The following is a 27,434-nucleotide window of genomic DNA, read 5'->3' on the forward strand; positions in this document are numbered from 1 at the left end:
CTTGCTGTGTTTTTTAACACAGCAGGCGATCCTCCCCTTGCATTTCATCCTCCTTTTTCTTAGTGAATATAAATTCCAAAATAGTGAAATAGTGTATAGTAACTTCCTTTCTCCTCCTTATAAAGATGGATTTTGTTATTTTAAGATGTTTATAATTTAACGAATTTTTTATTTTATTTTTTATGTACTGATCCTGATTTTGTTATTTTAAGATGTTTATAATTTAACGAATTTTTTATTTTATTTTTTATGTGCTGATCCTGTATTCAACAATTTTACATAAAAAAATAAGTAGTACATTCCACTTACTTTTTATTTATTTATTTTTCTTTATAAAGTCAAACAATTTCTTAAATTCCGTATTTAGTTAAAATAACTTTTTAAATGGTGTACAAAGAGAGTATTATCTTTAAAAAAAGTGATTTTTCGTGTATCACAAAAGTGATAGAGGTATATTTTTGTGAAATATATAGAGAAGATGTTACTATGGTTTACTGTATATTCGATTTAATTAACTTAAAATTAATTATTGCCGTAACTAAATAACATAAAGCTGAAGATTGACTTATTTTTATTTCATTTTGGAATGACAGGAGAAATAAACAAATCGTGATCTAATTTTTCATAACTTAAAATTAATATCAATCATGATTTTTAAGGTAGTACTAAAATAGAATTAATTAGATAAAATGAAAAAACTGATATGCTAATACAAACTAAACGAGAATAACCTCACAAATCGTGGCACCTCATGTGAACAATTTTAAATAATCCAACAATAATATTAATATTGGGTAATAGCCGACCCAAGAAGCTAACTAGTGGAAGTGGGGACAAGAGAAAGGTCAATTTTTTGAAACGTTGGTATATTCACTCAGAATTCCTCAAGAAACATGAGAGTAAGATTCATTTTATTATTATTCAATTATCCTTCAATTAGGTACTGGTCTTAATTGTGACATTTTATTGATTACCAAAACCCTTGGTCAGAATATTGGTTACAATATAAGTAGATCGAGTAACAGTTAAGCGATTAATCAAGGACCTATGTATTAATTAGATGCTACCTCTCATCCACCAACAACCAATAATATAACTATATAGGTGGAGTACTTCTCTTAGATTGTTCACGATAATTAGTCATCTTATATTTTTGATAATATAGCTAATTATTTATTCAGCTTCAATTCATAATACTCTGATCATTTTCGCCCCCTCTCAAACAATTTTACTATGATGTCCACTATTAATGTTTAATATATGCAAAATATTGAAAAAAATTGCCAAATTAATATGTGGAATATATATAAAGAGTTGATGTGGTCATGAATAATTATTTTTTTGTCAGTATTATGCGAGACGGAATGTTAAAAACTAAGGACGTGTTTGGTTTATCTGTTATGTTAAGGTAGGGGTTTTATTCACTGCATATCAAGTAAAGGAAAATTCATTTTATTGGAAATCCACGCATCTATCAATGTTTATGGAATTTTCTATCACTTTTAAAGTCTATAAGAAATATCAAAATTTGAAAAAGTTCCTAATTTTTAAAGCTATCCAAATCTAAATTGATTTGTTTATATTTTTCACATATGACTTATCGTCGCTTCGTCAGGGATCAAATTGTAATTTTAAAAAAAATAGTTATAAAGTTCATGAAGAGAAAAGAATTGAATAGATAGAATAGAAGAATATTGTTTTTGGAGAAAAAAAAATGATATTTTAGGTAACTTGTCTTAAATTTTTGTTTTTCTCCTAATAAAATATAACTACTATAACAAAGGGTGGTTAAATCATTTCGGCCAAATAATATTATGTATTCATTCTACAGTCCGTAACCATCTAAAACTCAGGTTTTTTCATTCAAGGTAAAGTTTATCGATTGGATTTCTTATCAAATAGAAAAACTAGAAATCCAAAAATATGGTTGGAAATAAAAGCAAACAACTTATATATAAGAAAATAAACTGTTTGACCAAAGTAGATCCATAATAAAAATTTATGCAGTATTAGTATCGTGTTGAATTACCATATTGAAACCTCTTACGGTATCCACTATGGATAACCGCGGCTATAGCCGCGGTTTGGGGCGGAAGCAGGGCGGCTTATAGTGGCGTTGGTGTCCGTCCCGTAGATCCATAATAAAAATTTATGCAGTATTAGTATCGTGTTGAGTTACCATATTGAAACCTCTTAGGGTATCCACTATGGATAACCGCGGCTATAGCCGCGGTTTGGGGCGGAAGCGGGGCGGCTTATAATGGCGTTGGTGTCCGCCCCGTCCGCCCCCGGGGCGAACACCGAAATGGGGGCGGTAGGCGGCGGACGGGCTTCAGGTGACTCCAGGGCAAGGACGCGCCTCCTCCGGGGCGGGCCCGGCGATAGGCGCGGCGCCTATAGTGGCGGACCTGTCCGCCGCGCCGGTGGACGATTTTAATTTTTGTTTTTTAATTTAGTGTTTAATTTTAATTTTAATTTCTTCACGTATAGTCGTCTTCTTCTAATTACGTATAGCCCGATAAATTTATTCATAATTGCTTGAAACATTATAAAATTAAAATTGATTATAAAATTTAGGGACCATTGGAGGTGTCCACTATATTGGCGGAAACAAAATTTTGGAGCTATGGACAATAAAACTGGGGCTATGGACAAAAACTGGGGCGGGGCTATTGAGGGTGTCCGTCTTATAGTGGACACTCTTACTGTATACTCCGTAAAATACTTTAATTATAGTACGTACTATCTGTTTTTATTACTGTTTTCTATTTTATTTATTTTTATTTAACATACAAAATTGGAGTATAAGTACTTTACTATAAAATAGGAGTACTAGTATAGTGCCATAAAAATAAATTCTTTTTTTTTATTTTGTCTGTCCTATAAAAATTAGTGTACACTTATTTTTGGTAAATATATATTTTTCCTATGTAGGTGAGTTTTATTTTTGATTGATAATACTTTAGTTATTATTTTTAATTTTTTTGTTGTACCAATTTCACATTAGAATTAATATTGTTTAAAAATGTCTGTATTTTTGTGACAAGAGTAAGCATAGGTATGGTAGAATTGAATTAGATTAAATATGAGTAAATAAATAGAGTGTTAATAATTGAGAAACACGAGACAAAATATAGTAATGTTGGCATTGGCAACGACAGAAGTACAAAATGAGATAAGTATTGAAAAAATAGACGTACCACCAAATTTTGCGCCAAAAGGTGGCGTCATCGCAGCCGTCCGACTCTGGTTAAGGGTTTAACCATGGTTAGTTTCGCAACCACACGCTCTCTGCGTGTTGCAGTGAAAAAGGAGACAATCAAACCCACGTTCTAGACTTCTAGCAAACCCAACACCAACACCAACACCAACACCACATTAATTTACAACACCCACCCCTCTCTATACTCTAGAGAGAGAAAGTAGCTAATTAAGCTGTTTCTTCGGAATCCGTGACGCCGTTGCTCTCGCTATCCCACCTTCTCAACCAAAGTAGGAAACTATTTCAGCTTTTCTTAACAAAACTTGGTCATCTGCTGAGATTTTCCAGGGTTTTGTATTTCGCTGTAATTACGTTGATTATTTAGCTGGATGCATTGTGTATTGTACATCTATATGTGTGAGAGTGTTTGATTGGGGATTTGTAGCTAATTTTTAGTCGAAAAGAGGAAAGGTGCTCGTGTTGTCTCAGCTATGGCGAATTGGTGCTCAGTTTCTCAGCAGCAGCAGCATGGTTTTTCAGCTGAAGGTAAATTTTTAGAATAGCCCCTCATTTCTTCTGAATTTATTTGTTTTTCATGTTATTTTGTGAATTTAATTTAGATTTTTTTGTGAATTTTCAGGGGTTTCTGTTAAGGATGCGTTGTATGAGGAGCTATGGAGGGGTTGTGCAGGGCCTTTGGTGGATGTTCCTAAGTCTGGAGAAAGAGTTTACTATTTCCCACAAGGTCACATGGAGCAGGTCTGTTAATGCTTGAAAATGGAATCGTTTTTAATTTTGTTTTTAATTTTTCTTGAAATTGTGGGAGGGGTTACAAAATGTTCAGATCTTTGAGTGGGTTATGACTAGAAGTTGAATAATTATGTGATTTCATTTTATTGCCATATCTGGAATTTCTGTTGGATTTTATCTGATATGTGAAACTCATGCTGTTTTTGGGATGTGTTAGTTGGAGGCATCTACAAATCAGGAATTGAATCAAAGGATACCGATGTTCAATTTGCCTCCGAAGATCCTTTGTCGAGTTTTCAACATTCAGTTACTGGTAATTGCCTCTTTCTAGCTTCCAATTATTACCAGTTTACTTTGAATGAGCAACTCAGAACCTGCGGTTATTGATTCAATTATTGAGTGGTAAGCGATTCACAGTTTTTTTTTGTATAAAACTATGTAGGCTGAAAAAGACACCGATGAAGTTTATGCACAAATTACTTTGATGCCAGAATCAGATGTAAGTACTGATTTTCCTTTGCTCTCTTGTTTTTGTGAAAAGTGCCATATTGTTTCTTAGTTCATAGCGCCCAGCTCGTAAGGCATCCTTCTGCTTAGCAACTTTAAAATGTAACCGGGTAAAACTATTTGTAGCAAAGCGAGCCAAGAAGTCCGGATAGTCCTATTGATGAGCCTCCTAGACCTGCAGTTCATTCGTTCTGCAAAGTTTTGACTGCTTCTGATACCAGCACGCATGGTGGATTTTCTGTCCTTCGTAAACATGCAAATGAGTGCCTCCCCCCATTGGTAATGTTTCCTCTATGATGTATACATGCATATATATACCTGTATTCATAGATATCCAGTGATAATTTTCTATATTTGCTGACACTGCTTGTTCTCCTATCAGGATATGAACCAGCAGACTCCAACACAGGAATTGATTGCCAAGGATCTACATGGAAATGAATGGCAATTCAAGCATATATTTAGAGGTGATTTACTTTTTTTGCCTTCTGGTTATTGCTTGCTCTAGGAGTCATTAATGTTGTTTTGAGACTTTATAAAGAAATTTATTCACCTGGGCCTTTTAGTAGGCATACAAAAAGTAGCTACGCAGGCATAATATTAGTGTATATTTTATTTATTTAGTAGGAAATTGATATATATATTTCACTTTAAACGAACAGGTCAACCTAGGAGGCATTTGCTAACTACAGGATGGAGTACATTTGTCACTTCTAAGCGTATAGTCACTGGTGACTCTTTTGTATTTCTAAGGTACTTATAAATGTTGATATATTGAGTGAACACCACTTCATCATGAGGGTTCGCGTTCTCTGAGTTGAGTTCATGCATATACCTTTGTTTTTCTAGGGGAGAGACTGGGGAATTGCGCGTTGGGGTCAGACGCCATGCTCGCCAACAGCTTTCCATACCATCTTCAGTGATATCAAGTCAAAGCATGCACCTAGGAGTGCTTGCTACAGCGTCACATGCTGTCATGACTCAGACCATCTTTGTTGTTTATTACAAGCCAAGGTTTGAACAAACTCCTTTTAAGTTGCAACCTAGCTTTTTATGATAAGTCATTTTTCAATTCTGCTCCTCTTGACTTTTTTTGTGTCTTCGAATTTTAGGACTAGTCAGTTCATCATAGGCTTGAACAAATATCTGGAAGCCATTAATCATGACTTTGGAATCGGCATGAGATTCAAGATGCGTTTTGAGGGAGATGATTCTCCTGAGAGAAGGTTGAACAAATATAGACGTTAACTGCATAGTTGGTACAGTGGTACCTTAATTGAGTTGCTAAAAGTTCTTATTTCTTTGTTCTATCAGGTTCTCAGGAACGATTGTTGGGGTTGAAGATATGTCACCTCACTGGAATGATTCAAAATGGAGGACATTGAAGGTTTGGGACTTGGTGCATATTCTAATATCCCGTATTCTGCTGTTTATTGCTGAAGACCTTTACACATTTTCTCTTTTGTTCTCAGGTTCAATGGGATGAACCAGCATCCATCCCAAGACCAGAAAGGGTTTCTCCATGGGAGATAGAGCCATTTGTTGCATCAATACCTCCAACTCTAGTCCAGCCGCCTACCATGAAGAATAAAAGGCTTCGGCCACATATTGAAATCGCTGTTCCTGGTTGGTTGCTTTCCACTAAATTTTGATATTCTGTTTGCTTTCTATATTTGTACAATATCTTACTACATTTGTTATTGTAATGTTGTAGAAACTATATCTTCAAGCGCATCACCTACATGGAACCTGGCTCATGATGGCCATCAAGTAAATCACAGTTTTGAAGGACAACGAAGCAGCTGCATCACTAATTCGCATACTAAACAAACAGATGCTGGCGTCACACCTATGAAACACCGCAATGATGGTGCATCAACCACTCATACTGATATGGGGTGGAAACCTCCCGTTCATGTGCATGCTGAAGAAACTGAAGAGAGTAAAAGTGCTTCAGTTTGGTCGGTTATTTCAAACCATTCAGCTCCAAACTCAGGAAGACAGTTTAGTTCCCCTACCACTGGCTGTACTGATGTGAGGAAACCAGATGCTTTGGCATCATGCAGGTTGTTTGGGTTTGATTTGAAGAGGCCATCAGTAGCTCCTTCAAGATTAGCTGATATACCAAAGGATAATAGTGAACTACACATCTCAAGTGCGCTATCCTCAGCTGATTTAGAACAAAAATCTAGTGTTTCAAAGGAGTTTAGAGACTTGAGGCAAGATCAGTTGCAAGTACCAACAAAGGAGGTTCAGAGTAGACAGAGCAACTCCTCCAGAAGCCGCACCAAGGTATACGAAAGATGATTGTAAACTGAAAGTGAATCTTCTTTCTTAGCATTTACATGTTACTTGCCTTGAAATATTACTTGCATCTTATTTGTGTATTTGACATGAAAATGCTTTGAGAAGGTGCAAATGCAAGGGGTTGCTGTTGGTCGAGCAGTGGATTTGACAACTTTGAATGGATACGATAATCTTATAACTGAGTTGGAAGAAATGTTTGAGATTAAGGGGGAGCTGCAGTCACGAAATAAATGGGAAATTGTGTTTACGGATGATGAAGGAGACATGATGCTTGTGGGCGATGATCCGTGGCCGTAAGTTTGCCTTGCCCCTTGTTATATTAACATGTTTCATAATTCTCTCTAGTTCATATAAATGATATATCATCATCTTTCTGCAGAGAATTCTGCAACATGGTTAGGAGAATTTTCATCTGTTCTAGCCAGGATGTCAAGAAAATGAAAGCAAACAAGCTCCCTCTATCCGCAACAGAATGTGAAGGAACTGGCTTCAGCTTAGAAAACATTGGAGATTAAGATCAACTCGCCTACCACTCCTTGTGACTCGCGCTTGAATTTCTTCTATCGTAGATTCTTGATGCGGACAGCCTCAAGTAAAGGAAACTTGTTTGGTTGCTGGAGCAGGTTTCTTGTTGTTTAAATCAACAAGGATGCTAACTTCGGGATGGCAGAAGCCAGTTGAAATGCCGTAGTGAATCTTTTGGCTCATTTTAGGTACGACGAGACTGAGTAGCAACTAATCGATGGAGTAGAAGTAGAACCTGTGAATAGTAGTGTGTTTGTGGTGAATTTGGATGTGGAGAAAGCCATTCGCACCCTACTCTGTAAATACTAGTTGTATTTGTGTTTGGCATCTGCTAAAACAGAATCTTCTTTTTTTCTCTGTAAGTGTCAAATATAGGACTGATTAATGCTTTTTATTCTGCTGTTTTCTTAAATTATGCAATTTGAATATTTAAAGAAGGTAATCTGCGTCGTATGTCACTCAACTTTAATGGAAATGAACTTCGTGGTTTAATAAAATTATTCTTTAAAATTTGGTGGTATGAATCCATCCATAGCTTTCGAGAACACTAAATTCAGTGATGGTCACTCTACTACAATGAAAAGTTGCAAGTAATGAGGGCATAAAACCACCTTAATTTAAACTTAGTAGCATTGGAATTTCGTATAATTATTTAGCATTTTATTAAATATTTAAAGCAAATAATTGACTGTTATAATTTATTTATCCACTATCACTTGTCCATTTTCTAAAGCTTCATTTCTTTGAAATTGTTGAACAAGTTCTATGATACCACTATTATAATAACTTATTTATATAAATAGTAGTACTACATTTTTAAAAATCATTATTTGGTATTGACGTAGGCGGATATGGGCCAGGGGTGGGTCGGTACGGTATAATAACTTATTTATATAAATAGTAGTACTGCATTTTTAAAAATCATTATTTGGTATTGAAGTAGGCGGATATGGGTCATATGGCACCTTTGGCATTCTCCCTTTAGCCACATTTAACATCTTGAATAGTATGGCAGATTCAAGTGGAGTCGGGGATCGAACGAATCAATTCCACCACTAGCATATAAAAGTCAGAAAACTTTCTTAATTTCAGCATTTGGAACAACCATGGACCTCACAGTAGGCAGCTCCACCCCCAATTATTTTGGGATTGAGATTTACTTTCTATTTTTATATGTCATCCATTACCAACTACAACCACTACACTGCCTCTGCTTTACAATGCTGCAACAACCTTTCTTACTACTGAGTTGCATTTGTCTGAAACTCATCGCATTTCAAGAAATCAACAAGATTTTATGTATGATAGGAAATCTCATATCTACGTATGCATTATGAATAAATTGATGATTTGACACGACTTATAAAGCTTTACAACTTACATAAGATGTAAGAAATGCAAATGAAAAAGAAGAATCCATATGCAATACTACTAGGATTATTCTCCAAATTAGCCTTTTCCCATCCAACCATTTGTGAGCAACAAACAAATTAATAAGAATACACCCCTTTTTCACAGAATTGGGGGTAAAGCATATATACGAGCTCTGCTCTACGCACCACCTGTCTTCCCTGGCCACAAAACACTGGCCACGGCGAGAATGACCGATGACGTCCAAATTAAAACGGTCACGTTGACGAATATTAGCTACATACTACGTAATATCAGCTTCCCTGTCATGGAAAGTTAGATCAAGCTAATTCAGCAACAACACCAGTAAAATTGGGGGCCAGAGACTACTAGGCATCGTTGTTGCTTGCCCGTTGCTCGTCCCTACTGCACCTAGGATCTTCCTCGCCACTAACTTCGCCAAGTCTCTCCTGTTAAACCAATATACCCACTCCATCAGAAGATAAAATCATCGGAAAAGCACACACATGCAGAACAATACTTCTACAGTCTTGATCCCCTTCCCTCACGAGCACACTTTCCAAATGAAAATAATACTTTGTCGTACTATGGAAACAGAAACCAATAGCTAATAGCACTTTGCCAGTTCTAAGCTTAATAAGTGCCGAAAAGATATAATAGCATGAACCCACGAACAAAACATTTGATGAATTATTGATTAAAATCCAGGAAATACCTTTAAAGATGCATTCTGAGCAGCAAGTTGCTCATTCTTGCTTTTCATACGTGACACTTCAGCCTTAAGTGTTGCATTTTCCTCGTTTAAAGCTTCAGTACGCTGGGCCAGTTCATCGCATTCCGCCTATTCAATAGGAATAAACCATAAACAGCATTAAATACTTGAACCATTAATCAATACCATATAAAGGGACGGAACTGGGAGTGACCTGCTTGCGCAGTCTAGATCTACGAGCAGATTCCCGGTTTGACTGCTTTCTTCTCTGTTTTTTTAGCTCCCTTTCATCCTGAACTCTCAGTAAACGTATACATAGTCAAAATTTTGGAAAATATTAAATTAAAAAGAACGACCACACTGATGCAACATTTTTCCAAAGAAAAGTTTAGACGATTGATCAAAGTTAAAGAGATTAAATTAAATAGGTACACATTTAGAAATATCCTTCACACCGTGCGACAACTATGAAACTGCAGTGTCACAACTCACAAGTTACCACTATGCATGAACAAAGCCATATTACTGGCTGAAAGAATCCCTAAGGAAAAAGAAATCAAAGGTGCATCTTCTTTTATGAGTTTAAACTAGTACTACAATCTATTTAAACTAACCCGTGTAGTTCCATTTCAACAAGAAGACAGTATTAAACAAAAAATATAAAGAAAGGGAAACCTGAATCCAAAGTTGTGATTGCATGTTGTCTCGTGATCCTGTAGCGCCAATTCCTCCAGCTGCCGGAGTAGCAGGGACCTTTCCTCGCATTGCGGGCATAGCAGATGACTGACCAGCACCCCAGTAATCCATTCCAATATTTAAGTTGGTAGTGGGGCCTGGAACACCACTAACAGCTCCCACTGCTGGTGCTGGCATTGGCACCATAGCCACAGCTTGATTTGCCATTGCATGAGATGTACCATTTTGAGAATTATTAGGTGCACCACCACTCTGAGGTGGTTCAGCTGTTGCGAAATAACACAAGGGTCAAAGAAAGATCATAGAGAAATTGAGTTTGCAGAAAAGAATCGTAGAACTCCTTAAAAACACACCGGAATCTGGCCAGCCGCTAGACTTCTCTTGAGATTCCTGTAATATGTATTCAAACATTTAATTAACTGATTAACAGGATGTAAAATAAGAGTGATCTGATCAATAAACTTGCCAAGATGAGAATTTTGAGATGGGTTATCCAACAATAGAAGACACATTTCGACAAGCCGTATGTTTTAGCAAAAAATATATCACGGATGACATGACAGGCAAAGGCAGACAGAGTTCAAACAAAATCAGTTCTCTTCTTCCAGCATTTTTTTTGGTATCTTCCCCCTAAACAAATAGTACACATTCCCTAATCATTGCATGAAATTAGTGACGGCAGTTACAATAAAACTTACATTTTGAGAATTTTCATCACTTCCTTCACTAGAACCTTCACTTGCAGTCCCAGCACTGCACATTTGAACAGCAGAATGCATTGAGATGACAAAGATGCATAATAAAGGCACCAATAATCTTAAGTCATAAAAATGTACGAGAGCAGAAATATCGCTGATTAAAAGTTAGAACATGAGAAATGAGAAAGACAACCAATTAAAAGAACCTCGAGTTAAAATAAGCAAAAAACAAGAGAATAAAGAATAAAAATATCTACCATATGAAAGAAATGTTTGTGAGAACTAAAGAGTCTACCTTTTAGGGTGCACACCATTTGCTGTGGCACCTGATGCTTTGCCAGGTTCATCATTCTTCGCTGTAATCATATTTAAACTTCCCAAACTTCCCTTGGATCTTTTGATGGGCAGTTTCCCCTTTCCCTCAGACGACTTTCCATCTACCTCCACGTTTCCTGGAACATTGCACTATATATACATTTGGAAAACATTTATGATTAGTTTATTGGGTAACTGGGGATAACTTAGAGAGAGAGAGAGAGCAGAAGAAGAAGAAACAAGATGACTCACTGGGGCTTCAACAATACCATTAGGAGAAGGCATGGCAAAAGGACTAAAAGGATAAGATCCCTAAAATGTTCAAATGAAAATGAAGGGTTATGAGTATCTCTGGACAGCATGAATCATGCGGCTGAAAAGAAAAAAAAAGAAAAGGATGCCAGTAAGGAAATACCGGAGCCATAGTTGGATGGCCGTATATACCCCCAGGGGGATACATGGCGACATATGGATGTGGTGGAGTGCCATATGGTGGAATGAATTGCTGCAAAGACCAGAGTAAGCATGCAACTAAGCAACGAACCATGTTTACAAAGGATCAAGAATTGAACAGCAATAAAAGCTAAGCAAAGTCAAGTTCTATTTAACAAGAGAGGAGTGCTTAACACAGATAATTCTTGGCAAAGAAAGACTATCAGACTTTCCAAATTGCACTTCATACCTGAACTCCCCACATGTAGGGGTGTGCCTGTGGACTCGATGCTAAGAACCCATGTGGAGGCAAAGGAGAATATGTCTGCAAAAAACAACCAGAAACAACCTACTATGTCGATATCAACAGTGGAAAGAAGACTATATGAGTATCTCTCAAAAGATGTTAACCTGAAACCCAGACCAATCTGCCGGAACTGCACCAGATGCAGAAGATGCCTGTTCCTGAAAATTCCAAAAAATACCTACATTTTAATTAACAAAAACACGAACAAAACTGTATATTTTGACCCAAAGGTTCATGCCCAACCTGTGCAGAAGGGGTTTTTGGCTCCTTTGGTTCTTTCCCCTCTTTAGGAGTTTTATCCACATCACTGCCACTCATGATTCAAATTAAACTTACTTCTAAATTTGCTAGTATCCACTTCCAATCATTCTGCCACAAAAATGTCATACACAAATTATTAACAAACTAGAAAAAAATCAAACAAAATTCTAATTCTGATAGACACAGATTCAGATGCACAAAGCCAATGTCTTTTGCACATGGCTCTAACATCTAACAAGCCATTGAAGCACATGCAGTCCGTCTAAGCAAAAAGCATTCACCAGCCAAAGTCTTCAGCCTCATACTGATCGCACTCTTAAACTAAATAGCCACAACTAAATCCAACTAAGTTAATGAATAGTTAAAATTCTCAATTATCCGCGGAAAATTATAACCAATCAAAATGATCATCGGAAAAGGAAAAAAAAACAAAGCGAAGGCCGAAAGATAGCGATGGAATCCAACACAAATAATTACAGAGCTTGTCAAAGACAATGATTCAAGCTTTCTATAAGTCCAAAATAATTATATACCGCTAATAGACAAGGAGCTCCAACACGGTGAATACGACCAGTGAGTCAACTCAGCTTCACAACGGCTAGAATCCCGCTCCTTATCTAACTCCAAACTGGAATTCAAACAACTTTGCAATTAAACAAACGTGTCATCTACAAAGGGGAAGGGGCATAAGAAACAAGCTAAAATTCAGCAATTTTTCGAAATCCGGAGTTGGGGGAATCAAGAGAGGGAAAATTAGAGCTTGGTTTGTGAGATCGTCGACATTGCTGACCTGTGTCGTTGTCCCGATGATTTGCAGAGAGAGGAAGAGAGCGCCGATGTGGTGTCCACCGTGGATTTAAGGGTTGATGATTGGATCCAAATCGTGGACTGTTTAACGGCTGAGATGGAGTCAGTCCCCGGGTCGCTCCATATGGATTAGGATCCGACTCGGATGGCCCATTTATTTGAACGTACACGGTACATTTGGGCCTAACTGTCGATTTTCTATATGTTGGAATAAATTATTAGTACTTGTATATATATTAATCACTAGTGAAATCATTAAATTTTATCCATGACATGACTTAAAAGTCTTATTTTTATCTTTTTTTAAATGATCAAATGATTTCTCTGATTTGAATTTTGATCTATTGAATATAGAAGAAGCATATTACTATCCCACATTTATGATTTTTCGGGTCAATCACCCTAAATTTTATTTTTGCTCAAGTTTGAATTTCCTGTCCTAATTGATTTTTTCTTAAAAATGATATAGTTGTTGAAAGGTGGATACTTAAATAAATAACCGAGAGACGTTCAGGGACTGAATAGCAAAATCTGAGACTACAGATTCAAAAGTTGGCTGCAACGGCTATCAACGGACGGTTCGGTTGTGAAAGCGGTTTGGATGTTTTAAGAGTCCAAGGAGCTGTGATATAAAGCTTATAACAGCTCATAGCAGTTACAACAGATCAAAGAGAGTGTGCATTATCTTTGTGAGGAGTCGATTAGAGTTTTCACCTTTGTTCTTGATGAGAGTTCTTGAGTGAAGAGTGAAATATCGATTCTAGAGTGCATTCTTGGAGTTGTGCGATTGTAAACCCCGATAGTGAGAAATAAAGTGTTCGTGATTCTCCCGTGGACGTAGGTTCGATTGAACCGAACCACGTAAACTGCTGTGTTCACTCAATTCTGCAATCTCTCATAGTTTTGGTTATTTGTTCGTTGAGTTCTCGGAGAAGAAAGTGTTCTTCGTTGTTGATCGGTTTAGTCATCCAATCTTAACAAATTGGCATGCCTGATGAAATAAGCATGCACCTGAGCCTTTCCAAAATGGTTCTATTGGCCGAGGCTGCATCTACAGCTGTGGTTCTCATCAACAAGAGCCCATCAGCTTCGATTGAGAATGATACACCTGATATGAGATGGTACGGATCTGCAGGAGACTACACAAAGTTGAAGAGTTTTGGGTGTAGGGTGTATGCTCATGCCAAGAGAACTAAGCTGGATCCAAGAGCATTAAAATGTGTCATGTTGGGTTATCAGAGGGGGGTAAAAGGCTACAGGCTGTGGTGCACAGAGAAAGGTTTGGGGCAAGTTGTAATCAGTAGGGATGTGGTATTCAAGGAAGATGAGATGCCATATCTGGCTCAGAAACTGGAGACTACTCATTTTGAGGTGGAGCTCACTGGGGATGAGCAGAAGGATGGTGATGTTGATGCACCAAGTGAGGAGTCTCCACCTACATTTCAGACAGAGCAATCAAGTGAGAGGCAGGAAAGTCATGTTATAGCAAGGGATAAGCCGAAGAGACAGATTAAGCTCCCATCAAGGTTCAGTGACTATGACATGTTATACTATGCGCTCACAGTTGCAGAAGAAATTGAATATCATGAACCCTCAACCTATAAGGAGGCAATTAGAAGCCGAGAGAAGGATAGGTGGCTCAAGGCCATGCAAGAGGAAATCGATTCCTTGTACAAGAATCATACCTGGATTCTGGTATTAAGACCAAGGCACCAAAAATGTATTGGTTGCAAATGGGTGTACAAGAAAAAGATAGAAGCTTTCAGAAATAATGAAGTGAGGTATAAGGCTAGGCTGGTGGCTAAGGGATACACACAGAGAGAAGGCATTGATTATAATGATATATTCTCTCCTGTGGTGAAGCATAGCTCAATAAGGATATTGCTAGCCATTGTTGCTCACAGGGACTGGGAACTCCAACAGATGGATGTGAAAACGGCTTTCCTAAATGGAGAGTTAGAGGAAATGATATACATGGAGCAGCCAGAGGGTTTTGTGAAGAAGGGAGAAGAAGAGAAAGTCTGTCAGCTCAAGAGAAGCTTGTATGGACTGAGACAGAGTTCAAGACAGTGGTACATCAGATTTGATGAGTTTATACAGAGAGTGGGATTTGAGAAATCCTTGTATGACAGCTGCGTTTTCATCAAGAGGAAAGGGAAAATGGCTTCTGCATATCTATTGCTTTATGTGGACGATATGCTTATAGCAGCAGCAACAATGTCTGAGATTCAGAATATCAAGAATGAGCTAGAATCAGAATTTGAAATGAAGGACTTGGGAGATGCTAAAAGGATTCTAGGCATGGATATTATTAGATGTAGAAAGGAGAAGAGGTTATGGCTTTCCCAGAAAGAATACATCAACAAACTCCTTGAGAGATTTCAGATGAAGGATACCAGATCAGTCACAGTGCCACTGTCACAACAATTTAAATTGTCATCCATACAATGTCCAAAGACGGATGAGCAAAGAAGGGAGATGATGAAGATACCCTATGCAAGCATTGTTGGAAGCATCATGTATACTATGGTGTGCTCAAGGCCGGATATTAGCCATGCCATCAGTGTCACGAGCAGATTCATGGCAGATCCCGGGATGGAACATTGGCATGGATTAAAATGGATTTTAAGGTATCTAAAGGGGGCATCTGACTACAGCATATTGTTTGATGGTGGCCAGAAGTTTGATAATGAAACTGATGCTGTAATGGGGTATTGTGATTCAGATTTTGCTGTGAGCCAAGACACCAGAAAATCGCAATCTGGTTATGTGTTTAGCCTTTATGGCTCAGCCGTGAGTTGGAAATCAAACCTGCAGTCTGTAGTAGCTCTCCCCACGACAGAGGCTGAGTATATAGCCATGGCAGAGGCGGTAAAGGAGAGTTTCTGGTTGAAGGGCATACTTTCTGATTTTGGAGTAAGGCAAGATGCAGTGACAATCATGTGTGACAACAATAGTGCAATATGCTTATCCAAGCATCAAACTTTCCATGAGAGATCCAAGCATGTGGATGTGAAGTTGCATTTCATCAGAGATGAAGTAAGCAAGGGAAGGGTGAGAATTCAGAAAGTTTCTACAGAGGATAATGCTGCAGACATGCTAACCAAGGCCATTCCTAGTTCCAAGTTGAAGTATTGTTTGGAGCTAGTGAATCTGGTAAGATACTAAGGTTTGAGGTTTTGGAGAAGATGATCGACTGTTATTTCAATTCAAGATCCAAGGTGGAGATTTGTTGAAAGGTGGATACTTAAATAAATAACCGAGAGACGTTCAGGGACTGAATAGCAAAATCTGAGACTACAGATTCAAAAGTTGGCTGCAACGGCTATCAACGGACGGTTCGGTTGTGAAAGCGGTTTGGATGTTTTAAGAGTCCAAGGAGCTGTGATATAAAGCTTATAACAGCTCATAGCAGTTACAACAGATCAAAGAGAGTGTGCATTATCTTTGTGAGGAGTCGATTAGAGTTTTCACCTTTGTTCTTGATGAGAGTTCTTGAGTGAAGAGTGAAATATCGATTCTAGAGTGCATTCTTGGAGTTGTGCGATTGTAAACCCCGATAGTGAGAAATAAAGTGTTCGTGATTCTCCCGTGGACGTAGGTTCGATTGAACCGAACCACGTAAACTGCTGTGTTCACTCAATTCTGCAATCTCTCATAGTTTTGGTTATTTGTTCGTTGAGTTCTCGGAGAAGAAAGTGTTCTTCGTTGTTGATCGGTTTAGTCATCCAATCTTAACAATAGTTTTATACTTATAGCAAAAGATGTACAGTATGAGTCATGTTTTCTCAATCAAGACACTTGACAATTGACATCTTACTAAATCTTTAAAAATATTGCTTGTCATTTAAATATCAACTTATAATAACTGTTTTTTTTTACATCATTTCATACATTTCCATTAAATATTGGCGTAAAATGACAGCGATGAAGTAATGAGTGCACTTTGGGAATAGAAATATAATCACATTTCACAAGCATTTGAAACAAAACATTATACTAAGTTCAAAACTAACGTAATGAAGTTTCAGAATTAAGTTACAATGATGATTTCAGCTAAAATGGGCCCATTCTCTCAATTTTTTTGAATAATTATATTTATATTGGATTGGAAATATATATATTTTTTGACCTATCGAACTTAAAAGAATTTAGGTTATAAATTTTCAATATAACCTTAGTTCAATTTATTCATATCAATAATCAATCTGTATTTGTGCCTCAAACTGTATACACGTCATTAAGTCCAATAAATATCCCAAATTCCTTTTCTTTGTAGTAATATCTCCTAAGGGCATCCACGACGCGTGTCTTGAGATCGTCCCCGGCAAGACGAGGAGGCGGCATGCTATATTATTCAGAAAATATTTGAAAACAACTCAAACGACACTTAACTAACTAGTAAGTATGCATAAAAAAAAAAAGACATCAAAATTTACCAATAATCTCTACAAGAACAAGTCCCATGTTTGAAATGATGGTACACATTCCCATCCCTAACTATGATATGCCTCTCATAAATCACAGATATCATCTTAGTATAAGTGTGACAATCACTACACATCCTCACATTCCTCACAATCCTCACAACACTCCCTTTTGAAGTACTAACCAATGCAAAAGCAATAGCCAGCTTCTGGCTATGTCCCCTCAGCCTCTCCCTCTTCTCCTCTTCCCCCACATTCATCACCACCTGCGACGTATCCGCCTCGTACCCCTCGAACCTCAGCTGCCACTCCATCTGGTGTACCATCTCACGTATCTCCCCCCGCAGAGGATGATGCAACGCGTCGTTGGACACAAACCTATGCAGCTTCCCCCCCACCAAAACAGCGCTCGTCCCAGCCTCCTTGCCTACTCCCACACGACCCATCCTAACCCAACCCAGCGACACATCCTCCCACCTCCCGGCTTGTGCATAGATACTACACAACATCAGATAATCCACTGCATTTTTTCCATTGAGCTCCATCAATCTCTCAGCTGCCACCTCCCCTAATTCAAGATTCTGATGGATCTTGCACGCGCTGAGAAGGCTACGCCACACGACGTCATTAGGAGCCATAGGCATCCCCTTGATGAGCTCATGAGCCTCATCTACCAACCCGGCTCGCCCCATCAGATCAACCATACAACCATAGTGCTGCACCGTTGGTTCGATCCTATGCTCTTTTCTCATTCTCTCAAAATACTTCACCCCTTCTTGAACTAAACCGGCATGGCTACAAGCACTCAACACGCTAACATACACCACATCGTCCGGCCTCAATCCCACCTTAATCATCTCCTCGAAAACCACCAAAGCCTCCACACTACGCCCGTGACTCGCCAGCCCTGATATAGCCACACTAAATGACTTATGATTCTTACCAACCATTTCTTGAAACAGAGACATCCCTTTCTCCAAACTCCCACATCTAATGTACATATCCACCACAGCAGTCTCAACTGCAGCATTCAAACCACTCAAATTCCTAACCAAATAGCCATGAATGCACCTTCCCAAATCCAGTCTCCCCAAATGAGTGCAAGCAGACAACACACTGACCAAAACACTCTCCTCCGGCCTCCACCCGCCATCGCGAATCATACAAAAAAACAGCCTCAAACACTCACCCCACATTCCTAAACTAGCATGAGCAGCAATGACAGCACTCCAAGAAGCCACAGTCTTCACCTCCATCTGATCGAAAACCGCGCAAGAATCCCTCAAAAGGCCACACTTCCCATACATATTGATCAAACTATTGTGCACAAACACATCTCCCACCAATCCATGCTTAAAAACATGTCCATGGATCTGCATTCCTTCACCGGCCGCTGATAGAGACGCGCACGCCTTAAGCAGAGGTGGGTATGTGAAACTGTCCGGCTCCACGCCTATCTCGAGCATGTCAAGATAGGCAAGCAATGCCTGGTCCGAGCTCATCTCCATGGTGTGGCCTCTGATGATGGTGTTGAAGTCGAATGAGCATGGATCGTCGAGTTGGTCGAAAATCGAGCAGGCGTAGTCCATGCTTCCCCACTGTGACAGGGCACATGTTGAGATGAGATTGCTGGCGCAGAATGAGCTGCTCCAGAGGAGCCCAAGCTTGAAGACATGGCCATGGATTTGCTTGAATTCATCCAAATTCTTGCATTTCTTGATCAGGGAGATGCATTCGTGCTCCTTTTGATTAGAGTGGTGATCGGTTTCTGGGATTTTTGGATAAGTTTGGTTGTGTGTTATGAATTCATGGGGCTGATTCAGCACGTATGCCACCACCATGCTCTCGGTTAAACATCTGATGCAATCATGTCGTCGCTTGAAACTTTTTGGGATTTTTTTTATGAGTTTGATTAAGAAGAAATGTTGGGAGTGTAGTGGGATTCGTGTTTGTTGAATTGAATGTGATCCAAGAATTTGGAATGGGGATTTCAGCCAGAAAAATTTACATGTCATATGGTTCGGAGATATTAGTGGATAAGATAATGTTATTGCATGACTGTGGGCTCCACAGGAATTCCTTTACACTGCTCGTGGCCAATCACATGGCTAGGTTTAAAGCCACAAATACTGTTTTTTATACTCCAAATTCATAGTGAGAAATTTATGTACTATAGTCACGGTTCAAAATTACAATGTCTTATATCTGAATTAATAGTTCAATGATTCTGAAAGCAGAACTCGTGATACTGAGGATTATCGCACGCAAAAAGATAAAGATATTGCGATGATCGTCAATAAATGCAGACAAAGAATGAAAGGGAACCACATCCTAAGCATTAGGACATATTTGCTGCACCGTAAAGTCGATGACAGCTTCAAAAATCAAATTTAATGAAATTTTCCTACTCTCATGGGGCGGAGACCCCTCCCGGAGGCTATATGAGAATCCAATAAATGTTAATGATTTTTTTTGCACTTTATTCCATAAATTCGCCTAAAGTGATGAAAGTTTACCAGGTCAAATTTAAGAGTGCTTGATTTGGGAATTAAAAAAATTTTAACCATAAAAAAACTTGGTAGTCAATTGGGCCGTTAATATTTTTTATTTTTGGGCTTGTAGTTGTGGTCCATATTGTTAAAATGGAGCCATGAAAATAAAATGCATAAAGTTTGAAGCTAACTAAACTAATAGGTTTAACCAAACCAAATTTAATTCGGTATTGAATATTCGAAACAATATTAATTTAAACCAGCTACTTTTTGTGAAGAAAATTCATTCGATTTTATTTCTTGACCAACCGAAATCAAAACCGAATTGCTCGGTCCAATTGGATTCCACATAGTAAATAGTAGAGATTCTTCCGAATTGTTTAAATTTTTTCAATAAAAACACAATATTAAATGAGATAATGCTCCCAAATAAATGTGGACTAATTGGTTGTTTACATTGGATATGAAACCTAACATTTCTATGTATAATGGAATTATTACTATCAGTAGCACATAGATGTGGACTAGTTGGTTGTTTATATCGGCTAGAGGGTTGAATATTATTTTCAAATGATAGTAGTTGGGTATTTATGGCTCAATTATTATTAAATATGGGTTTTGGTATCTAAAGGACAATTTGACAACCAACTATGATCACTTGGTTGATTGTATTACGTCTTAAAATAAGCAATTAAGTTATCTTGGAATCTTATGCTTACTTTTTCCCCCATTTTTCAGATGTTTTTTATGATATAAATACATGACTACAAGAATTTTGGCATTAATTTACAATTAAAAATATTAACGATATGCTTGTCCGTACGCACCTAACTGGTCAGCATTATGTCACATTTGATTGCTTAATTTGCGTTTTTTTCGTATAATAATATATGTATGTCGCTCGTTATTAATGTCGGTTATACCTCAACTAAGATAATACTAGTAATTTTTATTTTTAATAATACTATTAATATTGGGGTACGGTAAACTCAAAATTTTACATGATCGGAAGGATACTATTTATATTTTATACCCCAACAATGAAAATTTTTATAATCATGCACAAATGTATGTGGATTTACGACTTAATACACATAGTAGTACTACTACTTTTTTTTTGGGGGTCTTTTTAATGGGTCAGCCAACAACTTTTATAATTGGTTTGACTAATCATGATGGTGGTAACTAATAAAGTTTAGAAGTCGGTGTTTACCGGCTATTAATTAGGTGTGATCACGATGTAATTACACTTATATTTGTTCGGTATATAACATAATTACATTTTTTATCGTATGATTAGACTCACAACATAAGTAATGGTGTATTTTGATAATAAAAAAAAATAAACGCATTATGAAAAGTCGCAAGTCAAATTCGACGAGTTTTGTCCACGCTTTAGAGCATTAGCAATGGGGCGCCCTAAGGGACGTCCTAAAGCCCGCCTATGCACTGCCACATCAGCATTTTATCCTCCTACCCTTCCACCTGCAGTGGGGCGCCCTATAAGCCGCTCTAAAGATCGCCCTATAGGTTTCACTATTGTTTTGTTAATTAATTTAAATATTTTCAAATATGTCAATGCAAAATAATTAAAAAATACCACGATTAATTAAAAACGGCAAATCTTACATTGATTAAAAAATGTTTTACACGAGTTAGAAATGAAAAAAAAGTTGACTACTCTACAAAAGTCCCAACTTGCGGTGCAACTCATCGATCATCCCCTGGAGGTATTCAGCTTTGGCCGGGTCTTGACATTGCATGAGGGCGTTGTCTGTGTCCAACAACGTCCTCCAGTTGGCGGCCGCTGCCAACTCCGGGTATGCAAGTGCCGCCGGGGTCGGGGTCGGGATTGGCGATGGGGGGCGGCCGCGGCTTGCGAGGAGGATGTCGCCTTCGCCTTCCCCTTGTTCTTCGCAGCCTTGACGCCAATGGGACGTCGGGAAGACACCGGTGTGCCGGAACTCTCCTCCTCCTCGTACATCGTCCGGCTGAGGTCCACCGGATATGCGCTGCTTTTGCTGCTTGTGTAAGCACCGGCTTCGGTGGTCCTCGTCCTCTTTGGCACAGCCGATGGCAGAATCCCGCCCTGGAACTTCTGCTTGTCCTTCAAGAGCGCCCAAATGTTGAAATGCTTGAAGTCGCCGTACATTGACTGGTACGACAACAGTGCTCTATCGCGCACATCGCGCTCTCGCCGCTTCCCTGCTCCCTCGAGCACTTCTCGTACTCCGCCGAGAACAGGTTGACTTGCTTCTTCACCTGATCCCAGTGCTTGCGGAGCTGCTCCCTATGTGATACGACCCTACGTCGTATCCCCTTTCTCCGGCGTCCTAGCGAAGGATCGGCGGTAGCAAGAACCGGCTGTGCGCGGGAGTTCCTCTCCGTCGGGCAGCACGAGATCTTAGCAAAAGATAATTCTCAACATGTTTGTTGGGCAAAAGATTGATTTTCATTCATTCATTCATTGATTGCATAAAATGATAACAATCTATCCTATATATAATACTAAACCCTAACTAACAAGAAAGATTTGGTGAATCAAAGATTACTAAATAATTGTTCCTAAGATATGGGATCGTATCAACTCCCCCACGGTTGAAATCCGCCTTGTCCTCAAGGTGGAAATTACGAAGCAACGACGATAGTCGGAAGCAAAAGCTTTGGTGAGGCGTCTCCTCCTGGATCGAACACACGCCAAATAGGCAAACGTCTCCTGACATAGTAATCCCCATCAAATTCCTGAACATTCGTGAAGACAACAGGATTTGCCGGCATGTTTAGCCCGATGTTAAATGTCTTTGTGGCTAGCAAGCACTTCATAAATCCTCCATGTGGCAGCTCCTTATTATCGTCCGATTTCCCCTCCTCCAGAGATTTCACAATCTGCTTCCTCAGCTCCTTCTGCTCGTGCGAATAACTCTTCAACTTATTGTTCTCTCCATTATCCCCACTTCCATCCTCTTCATCACTATCCTCGTCATCGGATTCGAACAATTTCGCATCTTGCTCCCTCAAAATCGGGTCTTGATTTTTCACCTTAATCAACACATCAAAAAAATTGGCGTCAGTCTTCTTACTCGGTTTCTTCAACTCCTCCTCCCCAGACGACGATTCCTCTGAATCCGAGGCCGACGAGTCGACTCTGCCCTGCTTCTTGAGCGCTTCGTACCTATGCAGTTCCTCTCACTTCTTGTTTTTGGCAAATTCCTGGTTGATTTCAATTTTGGACAGGTCGTCGTCTGAAGAAATGCCGTCTCTGTCGAAAAGCTTCAAACGATCCATTTCTGGGGGATTTCGTGGTGGTACGTCCGACGAATAGGTGGGTTGCCTAATAGTCGAGGTATTGTATTGCCTCGGCGGTACATATGAGGAATCCCTGTTGGTGAAGTGCGGTTGCCCATATATTGATGAGGACTCCACGTTGGTGAAGCGCGCCTGCCACGGCGGTACATATGAGGAGTCCGAATATTCTCGTGATGCACGGCGAGGCGGTGGTTCCCAACAAGGGGGCCTCTGTGACTGTGGTGGGTCGTACAACTGGCAACTCTGCCGTGGTCGATCACTGGGAGGATACCAACAGGTGGGGCGACGGGTTTGGACCGATCCCATGTGGTGATTACTATTCCAATTACGTTTGCGACGATAATCCTCATACTCCTATTCATCGTCGTCATCGCAGGCAAGCGGCTGGCTGAACACGCGCGGGATTGCAAGTTCCAAATCCTCAAACCGCCGGTCCGTCTCCTCTCTCCAAGCATCTAATTTATCCATCCTATCCATCAATCGATCCAGTTTGTTACCAACCGAATCATCGGGACGCATCTCGTCCATGGGTCTACTCTCGAATTCACTTTCGTCAAACTGCTGGCGTTGGTAATTGGTGGGATCGCGACAGCCAACAGGGTGTTGGCGACGGGAAGATCCGTTCGGGAAGGTATCCGGGCGAGAAGCACCCCAGCGCTCCCTTCCGTTGTTGTTAAATCGTTTCATGAGTTACACAGGATGAAAGCACCAGATGATACGACCCTACGTCGTATCCCCTTTCTCCGGCGTCCTAGCGAAGGATCGGCGGTAGCAAGAACCGGCTGTGCGCGGGAGTTCATCTCCGTCGGGCAGCACGAGATCTTAGCAAAAGATAATTCTCAACATGTTTGTTGGGCAAAAGATTGATTTTCATTCATTCATTCATTGATTGCATAAAATGATAACAATCTATCCTATATATAATACTAAACCCTAACTAACAAGAAAGATTTGGTGAATCAAAGATTACTAAATAATTGTTCCTAAGATATGGGATCGTATCACTATGGCGCTTGTACGCCATAGGCGGCTTCGCCTCATTGTAGCGCTCGGCGATGCGCTCCCAGTACGCAACCTGCTTTTGGTTGTTCGCGAATATCGGATCCTCCGAAATATCCACCCAACACCTCGCCAAGACGAGGGTTTCATCCGGTTGGTAGTTCGTCCTCCCGGGGGCGTACTCTTCATTCGTTTCCGGAGGTGGCACCTTGTACGCTCCACCCCCAAACATCGGACTATTCGGACTTGGGTATTCACCAGAATCCATTTTATAGTGTAATTTGAGTGTGGAAAAGTGAATGGAAAGGTTACAAATGAAGGTGGGGTAGGGGGTATTTATATAAATAAATTTTTCGGAATTAAAAAATAAAATAAAAGTTGCATCGTCTGCGCACCCATAATGGGCGGACGATGGCGCGCCCAAGGCATCGGGCGACCTATCGTCCGCTCCATTGCGGACGCTCATAATCGATGAGATAAAATGATAATAAGCACGAATCCCTTATTAAAATTGGAATTACAAGCATGCATATTTTAATGATTGACAATGTGCTTTGATTTTCGATTAATTAAAAGTATTTTTTAATATACTCCCCTGACCGTAAAGCCACTGTATTTTGTCATGCATTAAATCATTTTTTAATATAATCTTTCGAGATAGCAAATTAGCAACTGTAAACTTTAGGATTTACTATTAAGTTTTCAGGCTTTTATTCGGTGCTATTTGAGGTGAATCAAAAAGCATGTTCTTTCAAACTTATGACTATATATTGCATTACATTATCCAAATAAAGGTATTTTTGGAAAGCTCATGAATTTAAATTAATACTACTAGAAGTGTAGAAAAATCGAAGTAAGACTTTCCCTTTTCACTAAAAATCGTTTCATTTTGCCATATTCATTATGTCTACTTTTTTAATAGTACTAGTATAACTTTTGGTAATTGACTCACTCCTCATATTTTACTAACTATATCCCACTCATATCTTTCATTATAGAATTAATATATAAAAATATGAGTAATAATCTACTCACCTTCCACTACATTTCTTAAAATTCGTGTCCAATCAAACTAAACTTTGTACTAATGGACGAAGGGAGTCACACCTTATGTTAAAAATGAAAATTTAGAAAAAAAAAAGTTATACTGTACGTCGCTTTTATGAAATAGTCAATCGTAATAAATATTAGACTAAAGTCCATAATTGGTCCTTTACATTTGCCTTAAAAAACTTTTTAGTCCCTTACATTAAGTATGTAACTTTTTAGTCCCAAACATTATGTTTTGGTCCAAAGTTAACACCTCCGTTAAAGTTAACTGTCAAATCTAATTTGACCATAATTAATGACTTAATTATGAATTTAATTAACCAAGTTAATTATTAATCTAATTTAAAAGATAAAATATTAATATTAGTTAAACAAATTAAATCCCACAAATGGATTTATCGGGAATCCTAAATTTTTAACTTAATTAACATAGTTAATTAATATTCTAATTTAAAAGAACAAATATACTCCTTATTAGTAAATTAGTTAATCAAATTAAATCCCACAGATAGTTTTACGGGAATCCTTCCTTCACCTCCCACTATCCCCAATTTTAACCTAAGTAATTCGAACTAAGAGTCTTCTCCACCAAAAAAAATTGCAGCAGGACGGCGGTTCTACACTCACTGCAGCAGCCAGAATTATACGATTATGGAGAGTTGTTTCTACTATGACAGTGGTGGCGAACGAAACCTCAAAGGATATGATAGACGAAAGAAGAAGGATGACAGTGTCGAACCTTCTCCTCCGTTGCTGAATCCTCCGCCTCTTCCGCCGCCACTGCCACCGAATCCTCCGCCGCCTGCAAATCCTCCACGGCCGCTGAACATAGGTTAGTTTAATTAATAGGGTTGTCCGTATTGTAAATTGACTTCTTATACTATTGTCTAATAAGTTTGTGCTTTTCTTCCATGATATTTTTTGGGGAAAACAAGACTGGATTTCTTTTGAAGTTGGCAATATGATTTATTTTGGGAAAATCAAAATGACTTTTTGTTGGAATGCTGGTTGAATTTTTGGGAATAGGTCAAAAGGGAGTGTGGTCCACATATGTTGGTCGACTTTTTGGTGAATGGTCGAAAGGGACTAATTTGAACACTGCATTTATATGTTTATGACTAATTTGATTATGTTTAATAATGTGTGGGACTGATTTAATGTGTTATGCAGATGACACATTCACAACCAGAGTACACTACAATGGTTTGATGAGCAAATCACCTAGGAATGAGTATATTGGTGGTTTAGTTGAATATATGAGCAATTGTGATCCAGATAGATGGTCCAAGTTGGAAGTTGATGACATGCTTGAAAAAAAAGGACTTGATGTTACTTGGTTGGAGTATTACTTTTTAAATTTAAGAATGAATATGGATGAAGGGTTGAAGCGCTTATTCAACAACCAATCTTCCATGGAGATGGCGAAAATAGGACTGGAAATAGGAGTGATTGATTTATATGTTGTGAATGAACTTGAACCGGTCGTTGATGTTGAATATCAAGTCCATGCTGGTGATGAAGTTGTGGAAGGCAACATGCTAGTTAGCCAAGTAACCCAAGAGGAAGTTACAGATCTTAATAAGGAAACTGAAGTCGAAGTGCCTGGCATTGAAGAGGAAATTGAACTAATAGTGGATGATGATCAGGAGGATATGACTAATGATGATGAGGAGTATGAAAAACAAGTGAAGGTGATATGACTAATGATGATGAGGAGTATGGTTGAGGTAAATTTTACTCAAACAACTAATATTGAGTACGTATTAATGAGAATAAATTTTAGGCTAATTTTTGAATTTTTTTTGTCCAACTAATAAAGAGAATTTCCATTTAAGTAACAAAAAATAATAATGTTAATTTAATTAAGTTAATTAAATTCATAATTAAGTCATTAATTATGGTCAAATTAGATTTGACCGTTAACTTTAACGGAGGTGTTAACTTTGGACCAAAACATAATGTTTGGGACTAAAAAGTTGCAGACTTAATGTAAGGGACTAAAAGGTTTTTTAAGGCAAATGTAAAGGACCAATTATGAACTTTAGTCTAAATATTATTGATTAATATATTCAATTTCATTACTAATGATATTATAATCGTATTTAAACAATATTTCTAATTAATACTAATAAAAAATGAAATTTAATGAAACGGAGATAGACGCCAAGCTGCAATAATAGCGAGTATGTACCACGCTCTATCATTATCATTTTCCAATCTGTCATCGTCATCATCACTGTAAACTGTGCACTCAAGTGGGACCCACACCT

At 38.5% G+C, this 27,434-nt stretch overlaps 3 protein-coding genes across 5 annotated transcripts; 1 reads left to right on the forward strand and 2 right to left on the reverse strand.

Annotated features, from left to right (window-relative positions):
* Positions 1–3,335: 3,335 nt before the first annotated feature.
* Positions 3,336–7,685, forward strand: LOC121783535 (auxin response factor 9-like). The gene is made up of 14 exons (XM_042181631.1): positions 3,336–3,748; positions 3,843–3,961; positions 4,170–4,265; positions 4,395–4,451; positions 4,586–4,738; positions 4,842–4,926; positions 5,122–5,212; positions 5,309–5,473; positions 5,572–5,685; positions 5,774–5,846; positions 5,932–6,085; positions 6,174–6,751; positions 6,872–7,059; positions 7,146–7,685. Exons 1-14 carry the CDS (start codon positions 3,694–3,696, stop codon positions 7,279–7,281), a joined length of 2,064 nt encoding a protein of 687 aa, XP_042037565.1. The 5' UTR covers positions 3,336–3,693; the 3' UTR covers positions 7,282–7,685.
* Positions 7,686–8,728: 1,043 nt separating this feature from the next.
* Positions 8,729–13,020, reverse strand: LOC121783536 (bZIP transcription factor 16-like). 3 transcript variants are annotated; one of them, XM_042181632.1, is made up of 14 exons: positions 12,874–13,020; positions 12,617–12,751; positions 12,066–12,191; positions 11,927–11,980; positions 11,766–11,840; positions 11,499–11,588; positions 11,336–11,395; positions 11,064–11,233; positions 10,769–10,823; positions 10,424–10,460; positions 10,050–10,336; positions 9,589–9,666; positions 9,378–9,503; positions 8,729–9,111 (listed from the first exon to the last, which is right to left on the reverse strand). In XM_042181632.1, the coding sequence occupies exons 3-14, from the start codon at positions 12,138–12,140 to the stop codon at positions 9,031–9,033; spliced, it is 1,188 nt and encodes a 395-aa protein (XP_042037566.1). In that variant the 5' UTR covers positions 12,141–12,191; positions 12,617–12,751; positions 12,874–13,020; the 3' UTR covers positions 8,729–9,030. The 3 variants fall into 3 exon arrangements, with proteins under 3 accessions (XP_042037566.1, XP_042037567.1, XP_042037569.1); XM_042181633.1 differs by having other exon boundaries at positions 12,617–12,711; positions 12,874–12,978; XM_042181635.1 differs by lacking the exon at positions 12,874–13,020 and having other exon boundaries at positions 12,617–12,865.
* Positions 13,021–17,202: 4,182 nt separating this feature from the next.
* Positions 17,203–19,305, reverse strand: LOC121783575 (pentatricopeptide repeat-containing protein At1g31920). The gene has a single exon (XM_042181690.1). The coding sequence runs from the start codon at positions 19,156–19,158 to the stop codon at positions 17,326–17,328; it is 1,833 nt and encodes a 610-aa protein (XP_042037624.1). The 5' UTR covers positions 19,159–19,305; the 3' UTR covers positions 17,203–17,325.
* Between the last annotated feature and the right edge of the window lie 8,129 nt (positions 19,306–27,434).

The sequence above is a fragment of the Salvia splendens genome, chromosome 21 (assembly GCF_004379255.2).
Source record: "Salvia splendens isolate huo1 chromosome 21, SspV2, whole genome shotgun sequence".
In the NCBI taxonomy this organism is placed as follows: domain Eukaryota; kingdom Viridiplantae; phylum Streptophyta; class Magnoliopsida; order Lamiales; family Lamiaceae; genus Salvia; species Salvia splendens.